The sequence below is a fragment of the Amphibalanus amphitrite genome, unplaced genomic scaffold (assembly GCF_019059575.1).
Source record: "Amphibalanus amphitrite isolate SeventyFive unplaced genomic scaffold, NRLGWU_Aamphi_draft 000055F_arrow, whole genome shotgun sequence".
NCBI lineage: Eukaryota > Metazoa > Arthropoda > Thecostraca > Balanomorpha > Balanidae > Amphibalanus > Amphibalanus amphitrite.
The window spans coordinates 577,453-594,521 of NW_024881551.1; the positions used below are offsets into that span (position 1 = coordinate 577,453).

Below are 17,069 nucleotides of genomic sequence, written 5' to 3' on the forward strand. Positions count from 1 at the left end.
CCAGTGATATTGAAATATCAAATAATTTATTGCCAGTACGCTTCGTCGATGAAAAGAAAGTATGCCAGTTGTTATAAATCATTCTAATGCGTGGTTGTCATGTCCTCGCGAACATGACAGAAAGACAAAGTCTAAACAAAGCATGTATTCGTTCGTCAAAATGATCATACACGCAACATTGCGGTTACACAAAACGCATCGTCTGACACTTATATTGCAGATTGATTGATGATTGATGATTGATTGATGATTGATTGATTGATTGATTGATACCACAAGCTATACCACAAGAAATCATCAAGACTGTGAGCCGATACAAATGCATCATCACAACACCAGGCAACGCTACGCCTATGTCTTCATCATGTCCCGATGTTCATCGGGTTCGTCGCCTTTTGCGTGACTGAGTTGTGGTGGCGAATGTCGTCCCTGCAGGCGCGCTTGTGCCGGCCGCCATCGTCTCCCAGAAGGCACGCTTGTGCTGCTCGAGATGAGGCACGAGCGTCTCGCAGATGGCCTTGATCTTTGCCTTCTCGATACCAGATATCTTCGATCTCATTGGCAGCGGCTCTTCTGCTGAAAACGTGCTCTTCGTTAGCTTGTATGCCATCCACGTTGTCCCTTTTAGGTCAGTCTTCATCATGAGGTCCTCGGACCCCCGCCGAACTCTCAGAGCCTTCAGGTCCGCCAGATATGGCCGCTGTTCGTCGCTTGACAGCGCCGCCAGTCGCTGCCGGCTGATCCCGTCCTCCACTTCTACCATGTTCACCTGTGGCCTCATTTGCATGGTTTTTGTGCCACTAGCCTCCGTAGCCTTGACATAGTCTTCAAAATCTTGTATCTTCCGTTGCTTGAACCTCTTTGATATCGTCTGATGTACAGCGTCAGCCGACATGGACGTGTGTCCTGTTTCCAAAAACTTCACTGTGATCGTGCTCGTTCTCGTCTTCGTAGAGTTGACCGTCTTCAGAAGAGCGCTGCACAAGGCCCAACTCTTATTCTGCGCACCACAATTATCCGCCCAGATGGTAACATGAGCGACGTCCCGACAGGCGGACTCGAGGTACAGCACATATGCTGCGGCGACCTCTTCTGCGCTCCGTCCAGCGTGTCCTTCGTGCCAGACTACGCACATACTGTTCTCCTTCTGGAGAGCCCTTCTGCTTGATTTATCTCCTTTGTCTGTCGGCATGAGGATGCTGAAAGTTTCATTGTAGCAAATTAGTCTCTGTGTGAAGATGGCTTCTTTCAAGGGAAGAATCGGAATTACCATGACTTTCATCATATCGGCTGACAGCACGATCTCATCATCACTCCATGTTCTATCTGCGTCGGCACGATACTCGTTTCTAGCTATCTTGGCTAGATCCATGTGTTCAGCGTGAGCGCAGCACTCACTACATCCTTCGATGTGCTCGGAGGGTTCCTTCGCCTGCCTTCCATGGCAGTCCTTCAAATGCTGGAGATGAACGGAGCATTTCGCACACTCTTCTCCCGCGAGTTGTGCGAACGAGATGTTCATCTCGCGCACGACCTTCCTGTATGTCTCGTAAGAGCACTGCCCACCACGGCGGGTGTAGTCTGTGTACATGTCACGCACAGTTACATCTGAGGGTAAGTACATCCTCTGAGGCGCATGCATATAGCGATAGTGGTGCTTGATTGGGTGGTACAAGTTGACGTGATCCTTGATCATATAGCGGTCAGTCTTGTTCGAAGGGCAGTGACACCCCCGCTCGTCTCCTGCCGGCCGGATCGAACCATCTTTGACGGCTGATAGGACAGCTTCAGCGTTATCAGCCGCGAACCCGAGTGTTGTCAGATAGAACGATCTGCACACAGTGACCGATTTGTCTCCAGATGGCAACGACCAGGAGAACGCCCTGGTACGCCTGGGATCAGATTCCCTCCGGTGTTCGGGACGACGAACATGCACGTCTGTTGACTTGACGTAAGTTCGATACCACTGTTGGCGTGCCTCACGGCTGAGCTGGTTGACCTCAGTGTTAATCTCGATCCGAGTGGATTCCAAAACCTTCTTGAAACACTCATTGCGGCATCCATCCTTGCACTGTTTTGGAACATTTAGTACCGGATGCTTCTGCGCGAAGTTGGCGACTTTCTGTGCGGAGGTTCTCGCTCTCTTCTTGACTGCCGTTTTTCTTCGCTTAGGTGGGGGTGAGCTGGTCGCTGGCGAGTCTACTTCTCCTTCTGCTTCCGGAAGATCATCTGGGTCAACAGTTTCCTCGGTCGTACCTTGCATGTCGCCGTGTGTGTTAGTGGCGGCTCTTGGCGTGAATATGCCTACTAACGGGGACACTTCAAGCAACAGCTCGTCTTCGCTCAGAAACAGATGTTCTACCGACTCCATGTTCGCGTCATTCATGGAAGTCAGTGGGTTCAAATATCTTTGCATTTCCGATGTCTCGGGCATTGCTTCCCTCTCTGGCTCCAGATATGCAAAGGCTTCGTCACAAAACAGCTCGTCACCAGGTCCGCCCGGTGCTCCGTCTCCGCCTGGTCCACTCGGTGTCATGCCTCCGTCCATTCCACTCGGTGTGCTGTCTCCGCCTGGTTCACTCGGTGTCCTGTCTCCGTCCGTTCCAGTCGGTGTTCCGTCTCCGCCTGGTCCGCTCGATGTGCTGCCTCCGTCCATTCCACTCGGTGTGCTGTCTCCGCCTGGTTCGCTCGGTGTGCTGTCTCCGTCCGGTCCAGTCGGCGCTCCGTCTCCGTCCGGTACGCTGGGTGCTCCGTCTCCGCCTGGTCCGCTCGATGTGCTGCCTCCGTCCGGTCCAGTCAGTGTGCTGTCTCCGTCCGGTCCAGTCGGTGCTCCGTCTCCATCCGGTACGCTCGGTGCTCCGTCTCCGCCTGGTCCGCTCGATGTGCTGCCTCCGTCCATTCCACTCGGTGCGCTGTCTCCGCCTGGTTCGCTCGGTGTGCTCTCTCCGTCCGGTCCAGTCGGTGCTCCGTCTCCATCCGGTACGCTCGGTGCTCCGTCTCCGCCTGGTCCGCTCGATGTGCTGCCTCCGTCCATTCCACTCGGTGTGCTGTCTCCGCCTGGTTCGCTCGGTGTGCTCTCTCCGTCCGGTCCAGTCGGTGCTCCGTCTCCATCCGGTACGCTCGTTGTGCTGTCTCTGTCCGGTCCAGTCAGTGTGCTGTCTCCGTCCGGTCCAGTCGGTGCTCCGTCTCCATCCAGTACGCTCGGTGCTCCGTCTCCGCCTGGTCCGCTCGATGTGCTGCCTCCGTCCGGTCCAGTCAGTGTGCTGTCTCCGTCCGGTCCAGTCGGTGCTCCGTCTCCATCCAGTACGCTCGGTGCTCCGTCTCCGCCTGGTCCACTCGGTGTCGGTGTCACCGCCTCATCTTCGACCTCTGTGAAAAGCGGGTTGATGGGATTCCTGAATCTGTAATTACTATTTTCAGGGCCGCTGAATGAACTTAATGTACTCAATGTATGAATGTACTCAACAGACATGTTCGTGGATCCTAGAAATGGATCTGGAGATCTGATCCCATGGATCTGGATCCGATATCATATGGGATCATAGATCCGAGTCTCCATTTTGTCGAGAGATCCACTCGGATCATGGATCCGGCATTCGGTTTTGTCGAGAGATCCACTTGGATCATAGATCCCAAGCTCCCCAACCTGCTATCATCCAAGAACAAGATAGCAGGTTCAAGACCGTGATTCAGTGCAATATGTGACTAATGATGCCCAAGTTCAAGCTTAAATTGGTTAATTAACCGTTATTAACAGTTATAAGTGTCAAAAACTGTTTTTGTCGAGAGATCCACTCGGATCATGGATCCAACCTTTGGTTTTGTCGAGAGATCCACTGGGATCATAGATCCGACCTTCGCTTTCGTCCAGAGATCCATTGGGATCATGGATCCATGATTCCATTTTGTCACGGGATCCACCGAGATCATAGATCCACAGTTGGGATCCAAGAACATGTCTGGTACTCAATGAACTGAATGAATTCAATGTAAACAATTGATCCTAAAAGAAACGCTGATTGTTGTCTTTTTAATGTTTTCAAATACAGTCAAACATGGTTCATGTAATACGTATGTACTTGCACATTTAAAAGTATTTACCTTGCACAAGGCCGAAGCTTTTCGGTGGCTTGAAAACTATGACTCCGGTCCACAGTTTCTTCCCATGAAGCATCGTGACCGCTGAACCGCCACAATGTGAACCTCTAAGAGACGAGAGAGGCACGTAGTGCGATTGGCCCTTGCTGACGTCTTCCCACTGAACAAGAACATGAGGTCTTCCGGCCACTTTCCTGTTATATGCATAGGGCACGCCCCCTTTGCGAGGCTTCATGGCGATAGGTTACCTAAATACACATAAGTGACAATGATTATCGATTAATGTTTTAAATTCGTGAGGAAATCACGGTGAGAAAATTGAATCACAGTAACTATTCGACCGGTCGCGTCGGCAGGAATCAAAGCCTTAAGCTCAGGCTACACTATCAGCGTTTTTTTCGGTTTCTGCGTGATTTCGGTTTCCGCGTTTTTACGGTTTCTGCGTTTTTTCGTTCCGGACGGCCGCCGCGTGGATGGTGTTGTTTATAGCATAGTGATGGATAAGTGATCAAATTAATCAATTATTCATGTTAAATATTATCGTGTTTTAACAAAATTATAATTAAGTAATTGTTTTAAAGATTTTATAACTAACAAGAATATATTATTGATCATAATCATTTGTCAGATTAATTACAATTATCTTATTTGAAGTAGAATGATGAGTTTTGAAACACATCTTGTCTCCTTTAATCATGAATTACACCATTTTCATTATTTACATTTGAAACTGTTCCATCGTCACAATATTATTAGCAACAATCACTTCTAATCATTCATCACTAAAACGAAATCCCGCAGAAACCGAAGAAAAGTTCACAGCTCTGAACTTTTTTTCGGTTCCGACTCGTCGGTTTTTGCGGGTTTTCGTTCCACGGGACGCCAGACTGGCAGTGTAGCTTGCGGAATGCATTCGCTATGAGGCGAACTTGACGACGCGAACCGAAATCCCGCAGAAACCGAAAAAACGTCGGAATTCATGCTAGTGTAGCTTAGGCTTAAATCAACGCCAAGATCAAATAAACCGCCCGTTTGAGGCGGTAAAACTCGAATAAAACTCACCTGCGTTGTGAAATAGTGTACCTCCAAATGGAAGATACCGATTCCACATGGGCAAATTCTCCTATGTTATTCTGAAAAATGGGTTTGTATACAAAGGAGATTAAACAAAGGAGATTTCGCCATTTATCAGAACATCAGTGGTTTTGCCTTTGCTTTTCGGTTGCATTCCCAGAACATAGGAATTCCAAAAAAACTTAAGTCAAAATAATTCTTAAAATATACATTTTATTAATGGTCTGACAGCACCAAAATACGCGACATGGAAACACGAATCGAATGATATAAAAAACGCCAAATCGGCCAAAAATGAACATAGGAGGTTTTGCCTTTGCACGGCAGTGCTCATGTGAACGTCAGTTTCTCACTGTGTGCCATTCGGCCTGAACTGACTGCAAGTCACTGAAATGACTGAGTAGATGTGCGCCGAAATTCAACCTATGTCTGTGTGAGTGTGCCTTGGACAACTTACTATCGGTGGTCTGGGTTGACATCTCACCCTGACCTGAGAGCACGCGGCTACGGTTGGGCTCCAGCTGACATTTCGTAGGGGTCTGCCCAAGGTATATCATGCACAGTCAGTTGACTGCCCGTTTCTGTCTTAGCATTCGTTACCGCGAATAGAACACGGTGCAAGGAACTGAGACCTTTAAACCACCGTTCGTGTAACCTCGCGGGCCCGCAACGGTAACTAATGCGACATGGAGTTTTATCGGTGGCACCGCTTACGTCGTGCTTTGTATTTTTGGACGGTTGTTTTGTCGGCTGTGAGTGAACCTAACGCGATTTGGTTGCGGCCATCATGTGACATTTGTGTAGTAGAATCTAATTGGGATGCGAGAGGGTATGTTCGTTCTCACGGCTTCGATTTCAGAACTTCGATTCGTCGGAGTTTGCTTCTTTACCGAATTAGTGTTTTGTCTTTAGGCTATTAACTACTTGCAGAGACGCTGACAGCATTTGCAAACGGCCGATCGTTCGCCGTTCAGTGTTCTTCCTAGCATCACGTTTTGAACAAATGCTGCTGTGCCGACTCGTTTAGGATAAGCACCATTCGAAATGATTGAGGAGACAGTTATGTGTACGAGTATGCAATATTTTGGGGAGAAAATATAATATTGTACAAGTTTGTGCCTACTACATGCTAGTTTTTCTTCTTTTTTTGCTGATGATACTAAGTGCAATTTAGCTGCATGCGAGAACGAATGGATAATATTATCCCATCTCCGAATGATACGATGGCTCGCTGACGTGTTTTTCATTTAGTGACTGGGTCAATCAAGTATCTACTGCTGGTATAAAATGCAAAACCTCACAAACCATTAAACACTCAACACACCACACCAGCTAGTGTTAGTGATGATCTACCTTCTCTACGCTATCCCACGCCCAGAATAAGCCGACCTCCGTCTGCCGAACTCCGGCACTCGCCGGCCGCTTCTTGCTGCCACAATGATGTATCGCTGTGGGAAGGTGGCCTGCCGCCGTGCGCTGGACTGACACCAATGAATCATAGGTGGAGGTGGGAAAGCAGTGTCAGGCCCATCCGTGGGTATTTCTGGATTTGGAGGTCACAGCTCTCGAGTGTAGGTACGTCTACTTTGCTAAGACGATGGTACAAAAGAGACGCAAAAGGCAATGGTTCAACGGATATATGAGGGGTTGGATTATCAGATGGACTTTTAATGGACTTTAGATGGAATTTTAAACGGAATAAATGAAGCAGTTACGAATTGTGTGACTCGCGGATGCTCAGTGCATTCTGGCGGGTGTCACTTGGCCATCGCATTTATTGAAATTGGTTCTGTATCATTTTCATTTTTAGTTTGTGTAGCTGGGCGTTCTCCGTGCTTTATCTCACCATTATTAACCCGCGCCCTGGTGGGGTCTGTTTATAACGCGACCTGGTGGGGGGGGGGGGGCTATTTTCTACCCCCCCCCCCCCTCGTATCTCCGAAACTACTGGACGGATCCGCAAAATTCAAACGGCGTTCGAAAGGCCTGTCAAATTTGTCGAAGGAAACCAAATTTCATTGACCTCGGGGTCACCGATGACGTCACAGGTCAGGTCAAAGATGAAATGTTTCACCGTTCACGGGTCTTCTAATGCGCTATGACACCGAGGAAAACGCATTTTGTCGAGAATCAGCGATAGGGGTCAGTTGCCTAGTAGATATGTTGCTATTAGAGGTCACTGACAATACCAGGTCAGGTCACAGGTCAGGTCACCAAGGGTCACAGGTCAGGTCACATGAGCCCGACTTTACTAAGGTTGTGTGATGCGTGTTTTATGGCCAATTTTTCATTTCCAACTCAATGGTGTTGGTTATAAGACTATCAGGTACGGCTTAGGTCACTTTCTGGCGAAGTTCAGGTCAAGGTCAGGTCAAGGTCAGGCCAAAAAAGGTCAAATTTTAAAGTTGATAGTTTTGCATAAAATGGGTATTGATTCGATGCAGCTCGTCACGGGGAGTCTAATGGTGGTCTTTGTTTTGCGCTACGGGGTCTAGAATTGCTAAAAATTGAGTTTGAAAATTTGACGTCATCAATTTTGAACAGTTTTTTCGCTATAACTTCGCCAAAAAAGAGGTATCACTCTCAAATTTGGTATGTGGATGGAAGGCGGTAAAGACTATCACACATATTCCGGTTTTTGCGAAATTCAAGAAACTTTTTGGATTTTTCGATTATTATATCCAAACATTTTATTTTTTTATTTTTGGGGGTCAAAATCCAGAAATTTCAAAAATCCGAGATAGCAGTTTTGTAGCCCTGTCGATTCTACAGCTTTTATTTTTTATCATTTTTCTGTATTTGCAAAGCTATAGGCCTGACAGCTCTTCCTGCGAAACCCTTTTTTGGGTCGAAAACGGCAGAACATGATGTCACTCTGACGTCATTTCCGGCCAACCTATCATAGCCTTTGGAAAAATGTTTGGTCACAATGTGTAAAATTGATGACCGAGAGGGTACTGAAAGTTTGGTGACGATCGGCGCAGCGGTTCTGGAGATATATCGAAAAGTATGGAGGGGGGGGGGGGCAAAAAATAGCCCCCCCCACCAGGTCGCGGGTTAATTCGTTTGCAGTGAACAATAGCATTGGGTCCTATAGCCCACAGCTTCGCCCGGGTGGCGCCTACCTCCGTCCTATGAGCTCTACCGCCCGGTGTGACCGACCAGGTCATTACTGTGACCATCAGAGTGATGCGGTCGGCCCCGAAATGACCTTTGCGACCGTCCGCCCCCGAGCGCGGCCGCCAGCCGTCGCCGACCGGTGTATGTGCGTGAGGTGCGTCTCTGGAGAGCGGCCGGTTTTCACAGAGCTCGGCGAATGACCAAATAATGACCCGAGGGCCGTAACTGTGTGATATGCCTGTGGCAGTCTCATGCTGCATACAAACATCATTGTAGGGGAGAGTGGGGTAATTTGGCCGGTGGTGTAAATTGGCCGCCCCTACCTGTACGAAAGCTGATAATAGTGAATGAAATAACTTTAGGGGAGAGTGGGGTGGGTTGTATCAGTTTTTACTCCGAGACCCATAACCTCGTAACTATCCGTGATAAACTAATTATTTCCATACTATCTCCTTCCTTGATTCTTCTGCTTTTTTTGTGCCAAGTAACTTTTCCGCCACCTCTACCAGTTTTTCTTCTACTGTCTGCCGAATAGAACAATGTTTTTGATACAACCTGCCCCATGGCTTGGGTGAGTTGTATCACATGGTGGGGTAATTTGTATCACTTGGTATTTCACGTTTCAGGGAGTGTGCTTGCTACTGGTTTTGAGCATAACAACAACATTAAATGGGGTTGATACAATGTATGTATATGCTCAAAGGCTTCACTTTTATTCGACCAAACTTAGGTCAATGCAATCCGAACGAAACATCGAAACGAACGAAACATCAACAGACTAGACGCAAAAGTGGCCCGTTAAGAGCAAAGAAGCCAACACATTGTGCCAAAATGGAACGAGTATTGACTAGCTACCTACAAACGCGAGCCAGGGCTTAGCTTTCGCGATCAAAAGCAACATACCCATACATACATACATGTTACAACATACCCCACCCGGCTCTGATACAACATGTACCTCGCCGCCATCTTGGAAAAACATCCTCGTGCTCAAAAACAGCGGACAGCTGGAGAAATCCATTTTCACTCACGCAGCCTTAGAACCTACCCTCACCACCGCCAGGGGGTGTCGAAGTCTAGTAGGAAAATCTGGCAAATTCCCTGCGTGACGTCACGTCGGGGATGACCGACGGCACCTTGCACTGAAAGATACGGCAGAACGGCTATTTTTGAAAAATGATTAAAAATACTTGTGTGCTGTTATGACGCATAAAACGCTTATCAGCATGTTCCTCATCATGTGATTAAGGCATATCCGTGGTCGAAAATAGCTGAGCCCCTCCCAATTTCCAACCACCGACCTCATAAGCAAAGGATGTAAGCGTAATCCTTAAGGGCGACTTTCCTATACATATCCGTACATATGCGTCCTTATGGAAATCGGTAGTGTGGCGATTGGCGACGCGCGCGACATCTGTGTGGCGACCAAGTGGCGACTGTGGCGACACCTGGTGGCTGCTTTTCTGCTGTATGTAGGCATTGGGGTTTTGCCAGATGTGGTTCCTACTGCTACACCACTATGTTGACCCAATACTAGAAAAGTTTTTTTGCTAGTAAAAGGCAAGCAAATTGAAAGTTGATTTATAAAATTGCTTATAAATGATTACGAGATAATAATAAAGAAATTTTGATTGAATAATTATTTAAATAATCAACCGTGAAACTATATTCTGGCAGGTTTAGTAGAAATAAGTCCGTGCAACCTTGTATTTAGGGCCTTGACCACCGCTACGGAGATCTTTCAAATTCGTGCACATCTAAATGTCCAAAACCAGTAGCGTCGCCACGGGGGGGCAAGCGGGGCAGCTTGCCCCCCCAACCTCCAACCGGGCACCCCCTGAGATCGATACAGATCCGATGAGATTTTGGGGTCTGAAAAAAATGGGGATAGTTTTTGGCAAAGAGGAATCGGAAACAATGATGATCACGAAGTCGCCGAGATCGAAAGGTCAGTCGACCTTCATTCGAGGGTCAGTGGCGACATCTCGGTCTGATGGCCGATGGGTTTCACAATTCACAGCAGATATCCCACGCAGTTTTCCTAGCCTGCGTGTAGATGTCACCCACATCGACACCATTGAGATGACAACAGATGTCGGTAGAGTCACCCGAGTGAGTTAAATATGAATTGTTTTTAGGTACATACGTTTACAAAAGCGCATCGATTAGGTATATAGCTAGCAAACGCAGAAAACATTGGAAACATTTTTACCGGCATTTATCGACTCCTACATTCCTCAAGCCTTTCATTCTGATTTCAATGCTAATTTCTAAAATGCTTGATTTGCATTGTTTAGCAATCCAAAGAAGAACAATGCACCATAGGCGGCCATGGCGGAAGGACGGAACGCCGGTCCCTCGGACCCCGCTAGTCCAGTTCCCACGGAGAGAGCAGAGTTCCGACAATTTGTCATCAATGGACCGTTTCAGCCTCAAGCCGGGCTCCATGCGCACGATGGGAGGACCTTCAAACAGTCATGGTAAGCTAACTTTGATTTCTACGTTAAACTTCAAAATGAAAAGTACAGCCCTCTGCAAACTGCGTGGTAGGTATTCTTTTTTCGACAAAAATGAGAATAACGCGAATACTATGCTATCGGTCATTCGGAAATCGTAACAGCAAGACGCGCTAGACCCCGCGCCTTAGATTGGCATCATCACCGTATTCATTTTTCATCTAGTTCGGCAACTAAACCCAAAAGTTTATATTTGCCCCCAAAACAAACTTTTGCATTTTGTTGCCACACAAGGCATATACTTTGTTTATTGATAGACCTAATCGAAGGAGTGGAGCATGGCGCATCTATTTGCAGTGAGTTCCGACCGACTGATAACATAGCCTTTGAGTTATTATCGGTTTTGTCGAAAAAAGAATACCTACCACGCAGTCTGCAGAGGGCTGTACCTAGTAGGTATTAGGTCGGATTTGTCAACCCATTTCATAAGCTAAGCAATGGAAGTGGAACTTAGGGTCAAGTACTCCGCTTTGAGGATTCCCTTTTGCGGTAGTGCGTGATCAGCTGGCTGCGGCCGTTCTCACCATCCGCCACACCATCCACGTCAGAGTATCATACGTCGTGAGAGAGCGCCGGAGTAACTCGAAACCGGGCTCTCAGTTCGCACTACCCAGCGTCGAGTGTCGACTGCGGCCCAGCGCATTTCCTTCGGGCTCTCCTCCCCACCGTCCCCTCCCCTGCGGCCGTGGGCTGTCCTCCCGGCCTCTCGCCAAGAGTCGTGTCGTTCCCTTGTTCCACTCCTCCTTTCACATTGTGTTGGTAAACCGAGCATGTTGCTGAGTTTTTTATCTCTTTTCGCAAAAGAATACGAACAAGGCTAACACTAAACCCTCGCCGGCCGAGGGGGGGAGGCGGGTACCGCCCCCCCCCATAGGTTTTTTCGCGATAGCTCCGAACACGCTGGCGATAGAGAGCTGAAACTTGGCATACCTGACCTTTGATTCAAGCCGGATCTTTTGACACCAACCGCATTTTTGGGTCAGGTCAGGTCACGTCATAAGTGAACCTCTGCACGGTCTCCAGATGTCGCAACTTCGCAACGCCCTCACTGCCAGAGGAGATGTCACAGGGGAATGAAACTTGCGGAATCTAGTATCCATTATGAGTCTCACAACTCGTATATCTCGGATTTTTCCTAAAGGTCATATGAGGTCAGGTCCGGCACGTATGTAGAAACCAGTAGGTCCGCGAGGGTTAAGGGTGTAGGAATGTGCTGTAAATATAGCTTCCACGGTTCACGTAACGAGAAAAACACAATTTTCTACAATGAGTAAATTTCATTTCAGGTACGCCACCTACAGTTGGCTGGAGTACAGCCTGGAGAAACAAGCTGCTTTCTGCTTCCCCTGCAGGGCATTTGGGAACAGGGCACCGGGCTGTTCCGGTGGAACGGTGGATGATAAGTTCACCGTTAGTGGATTCAAAAACTGGAAAAAGGCCCTCGAAAAAGGTCGTGGGTTCGAAAGACACGGCAAATCAAAGGCCCATTTGAACTCCGTATCAGCCATGAAAGCATTCATCAGCACCAAGAGCATTGATATGCAGCTCAGTGAACAGAGGGATAGCAGCTCAACCAGAGACAGAGAAGAGTACAAAAAAACCGTGAGGTGGTGAGTAGACTGCTGTCGGTGACGCAGCTTCTAGGCAAGTGCGGCGCTCCTTTCAGAGGGCACGACGAGTCGGAGTCGTCGAACAACCGTGGGCTCTACCGGGAAGTCGTTGCATGGGCAGCCGAAAAGGATCCCGTTTTGGCTACCCATATGTCTACTGGCCCAGAGAATGCTCACTACCTCAGCCCTATGTCACAAAACGGCCAGATTCAATGCATTGGAGAAGAGGTAAAAAAGGAGGTGGTGACGAGAGTCAAGAAAGCGAAGGCCTTCTCTGTCATGATGGACGAAACAACCGACCTTTCAAACAAAGAACAAGTTTGCGTGATGGTGAGATATGTTGTCGTCACCGATGAAGGCAAAAGCACAGAAAAGCTATCTGTTGAAGAAAGGCTTCTCTCCCTCGAGGAAACAAAAGACACATCAGGCGAACATCTCACGGAACTGCTCCTGAAAAAGCTTCGGGAGAGCGACCTTGATGTCATGGATATAGTGGGACAAGCGTATGATGGTGGTGCGAACATGAGGGGGAAAAACAAGGGAGTGCAGGCGCGCGTACAAGCCCTGAATCCAAGAGCTCTCTACACATACTGCTACGCTCATAATCTAAACCGGAGCCTTGTAAACGCTATTAGCTCGGTGGAGAAAAGGGGCGAACCGACTGAGGCAAGGGACTGTTTTGCTGTGGTAGATCTCGTCTACACGTTTGTGGAAGGAAGCACTGCGAGACACGCACTGTTCATGGAAGCCCAAAAGAAGTTTGGCAAAAGTGGTCAGGAATCACGAGCAATGAAACTCAAGGGACTCTCGGACACCCGGTGGAACTGCCGAGCCGCATCACTTCGTAGACTGAAGGACCCCGCCGTACTACGGAGTGTTCTTTCCTTCGTGGAGGATGTCCAGGAGAAGACGACGGACGGAGTAATTAGGGCTACGGCACTCGGCCTGATGAAAAACCTGCGGGATCCGAAGTTCATCATCACACTGGTGGCTCTGTCGCCAGTGATGGATCTGGTAGATCATGTCTGCAACTCCTTGCAAAGTCCTCAGCTCGACCTACTCTCGGCCCAAGAACTGATTTCCTCGCTCGCCAAGGAGCTGTCACACTGGCAGACCACGGCAACCTGGAACAAGATTCTGGAAGATGCTGCCGAGCTTGGGAGTCTCATCGACGTAGACATCAATGGAAGCGACGAGTCACGGCATCGTGCGAGAAAAATCCCTGCGCGGCTCAAGGAATTCGCCTGTGACAGTCTTCCACCTTCAGAGGATGCAAGCCCGAGAAATACGAACACATCGGACCTCGGGGAAGGTGCTGAGCAGCCCTCCGAGAAGACGAAACAAATGCGCCGTGTTTTCTGCGTGGCAGACAGGCTCGTCGCCGAGCTGGAGCGCAGATTCCCGCCCGAGTTGGGAGACTTCTGCATTCTGCAGCGAACTCACATGTTCCGTGATGATGCCGATGGAAGGCTGGAAAGGCTTGCGGCACTGTACGGCCTGGACCTGGCTGAGCTTAAGAGCCAGTGGCTCCTGGCGAGGAACATGATCCCCGTCGAAACAGACCGGGACATGCAGGCTGCGCATGCCCTGCTTCCGAAAGAATTTGTGGTTTTGCGCTGGCTGTATAAAGTCGCTCTCACCCTCCCCGTGACGTCGGCTGGCGTGGAACGAAAGTTTAGTAAGATGGCTCTTCTTAAGAGTAAGCTGCGCACCACGATGAGCCAAGCACGGCTCGAGCACCTCATGTTTTCATTCTCGGAGAGTGATATCGCATCTGAGCTGAACATGGAAGAGCTCGTGTCAAAGTTCGCTCGCATGGGAAATCGTCGCATGGAGCTGCTGTGAGCTCAACGCTCCACTAGACGTATACCACGTACTCGTATTCACAGTGTGAGCTTAGAATAGGGACTATTCGATAAAAGTCGTCAGTCATGAGTCGACCCGACCGCTTGTGATACAGAAGTTCTTAGATCTGTGCTCAATTATGCCCAGAGTTTTATTCGTTGCTGTTCGAATGTATTTGTGTGGCTGTGTCTCGATAGTCTGAAAGAGTCTCAAGCGATGCCGCTTAAATAGAGGTGTCGAAACTCGATATCCTGCTTGGCCAATACATTATGCAAATTTAATGTCGTGTGTGGCTCGTTTGCAGTGGCGAAACTGGTCTACGTATCATTCGTTTAAAGGCTTTGGCTTATTGTAGTAAGTGGATGGTTTTGCTTTCCAAAGCCAGAAAATGGTGGTTTGAGACATTGCGGTCGAAGGATCTTACTGCGAAAGCAATATGTTCTCTGGCTATAAAAATGTATGTGTCTTCTGCGTCCTTTAATCATATTTATACCTACTTATAAAAGTAAAGTTTATTTCCAGGCGAAAAGGCGATATAATCGCTTTAATATCGCTCACTGCGGGAGGGGCGATATCACAAGTGCCTCTCCTTCAATTAAGTGAAAGTTGGATAGCCAGGTTTTGCCCCCCCAACCTAAAATGTCTGGCGACGCCTATGTCCAAAACACACATTTTCTTGCAACTCATTTTTTTAGAATGACATTAAAAAAACATAAAATCGGCTCTCACCTCGAGACGCGTCCACCCAGCCACACGACAGAACAGGGAAAGATGGCGCCCGGAAAACCTCGTCGGCTGGTCGTGTCACGAGCGCCATCAATTGGATAAGCTTCGCACAATTCGCCCTGATACAACTTGGACATGATACAACTCTCCCCGCTCTCCCCTAGTCTCTGTTCATTTGTCATCGGCAGAACTAACTCGAGAACAAATGTCAAAACTTTCCCCCTCTTAGTTTTATTCAAAATTAATAAAAGGTGAATTACGTTAGAAAATGGTAACTTTTACTTCCGTTTAAAAATTTGTATAACATGTAGTATTTGGGCTGTAAACAAATTCGAACATTATAGCGCCATTTTTGAGGGTGTTCAGCGGTTCCAAGAGCAATTTCATCTAGTTCTGTACAGCCATGGCGACTTTATAGACAAAAATTTTCCGAATGGCAATGTGGGGTTATTTGGCCGGGGCTAGCGGGGCAACTTGGCCGGTGCGCTCAGTCACTATGCTGGGTCGGCCGAGTTGTCATGGTCAATTATGCCATAAAGGACATAATTCATGACCAACTTTGACTACCTTGATGCCATATTTCCTATTGGACAGCTGTAAGGGCATGTGACGTCATCAAAGGTCACCTAACGCTTTTTTACTAATAAATACTTACAGAAAAAAGATACAGCCGTGCAAATGGTCTCATTGTGTTCAGCTCGTCAAGGCGCATCGAATGATATACATGATGACCTTGAACTCACGTAACCTTGATGTCAAGCGACCTGAGGTAACGTGACCTGAAGCCAACCTTGATCTTGACCTTGACCTTGACCTCTCGAGGTCAACACATACATGTTTCGATGCGGAATGACGAGAGAATTACGATGATACTTTTAGTTTTGGCCTAACTTGATTATTTCAAAAGTTATTCGTAAAAAAAACTGTCATCGCATCTAGAGCCGCTATTTTGACTATTTTCGACCCCTGTGACGGCTGAGTCAACCTCCAAAATGCTTCAAATGCGTCGTAGGACAAGCGTCATTGCTGAATGTGAAGCTGACTCGCCTATAACAAAAATCATGGCCTCAAACTAACACCGGCCAAATTGCCCCACACCCCCGGCCAAATAACCCTGCTAGTGGGGTAATTTGGCCGCTTTGCAGACCTTTGTAATACGCCACAATTTCAATATAAGTAGGTACTCAATCATTTCAAGTTTACAGTCCAAGAAAGTAAAATGTATGCCACACCTGTCAGCGTTGAGAAAATGCAGAAATGTGTTGTCGATTTTTAGTTACATCGTTTTCTAAAAAAAGCGGCCAAATTACCCCACTCTCCCCTACCTGTAGAATTACCCTCGGCCTTCGGTCTCGTGCTGCAAACTCAGCAAATCCATCGGTCCTGAGTGAATCATTTTATTGGGCCCATATATGATATTGTACATATATGTCTGGTTAACTGTACCGATATTTCATGACTGGCGGTATTATATTGCTTAGAAATAATAAAGTTTCAGTGAAAAGGTCACGCCCTATCGCTAAGTATTTAACTTCAACACATTGTTGAGCTTCTAATTGAGCTCGATGACAATTGACACAAGCATCAGATGAGCACCGTATTTAGTATATTGAGGACGAAGCGATGTTTGCCTAGCTTTTAAGACCGATTGCCGCTTATAAGTGGTTATCCCTACGTGATCCTGGACAAGAGCATACACCGATTCGCTGCCAGGCTCCCGGCCGGCATGTGGTGCTCGTGCCTCGTTCGGCTATCTGGGTTGTTTTCGAAGGTGTGAATGTTGTTGCTTGGAGTTCCATTACCACTCGCTCGTCTGACGGCATCCGTACTGGAGGAGGCGAGCCAGCTAACTACCAGTAAACTCGGCAAATGCTATCGCTAGCACACTTTTGAGAGAAACTCGGCAGCTCTGAAGGCTGGTCAAACAGCTAACTTCCCAAAGTTACCCGGGTGTGAATAGTTTATGCGATCTACAAACAAATGCGGCAGTCTCAGGGACTCAGGGCATCACGCGGAAGAGCTGCTGTCGACTTTGCGCTATATTTGGGTTCCATTGAGCTGTGCAACAATCTCGATGACG

At 47.9% G+C, this 17,069-nt stretch overlaps 2 protein-coding genes across 2 annotated transcripts; one reads left to right on the forward strand and one right to left on the reverse strand.

The window, feature by feature from the left end:
- Positions 1-362: 362 nt before the first annotated feature.
- On the reverse strand, positions 363-4,174 carry LOC122378109 (polysialoglycoprotein-like). The gene is made up of 3 exons (XM_043358784.1): positions 4,102-4,174; positions 2,491-3,369; positions 363-481 (listed from the first exon to the last, which is right to left on the reverse strand). The coding sequence occupies exons 1-3, from the start codon at positions 4,172-4,174 to the stop codon at positions 363-365; spliced, it is 1,071 nt and encodes a 356-aa protein (XP_043214719.1).
- A 9,033-nt stretch (positions 4,175-13,207) lies between these two features.
- On the forward strand, positions 13,208-14,263 carry LOC122378110. Its single transcript, XM_043358785.1, has one exon. The coding sequence runs from the start codon at positions 13,208-13,210 to the stop codon at positions 14,261-14,263; it is 1,056 nt and encodes a 351-aa protein (XP_043214720.1).
- Positions 14,264-17,069: the final 2,806 nt, after the last annotated feature.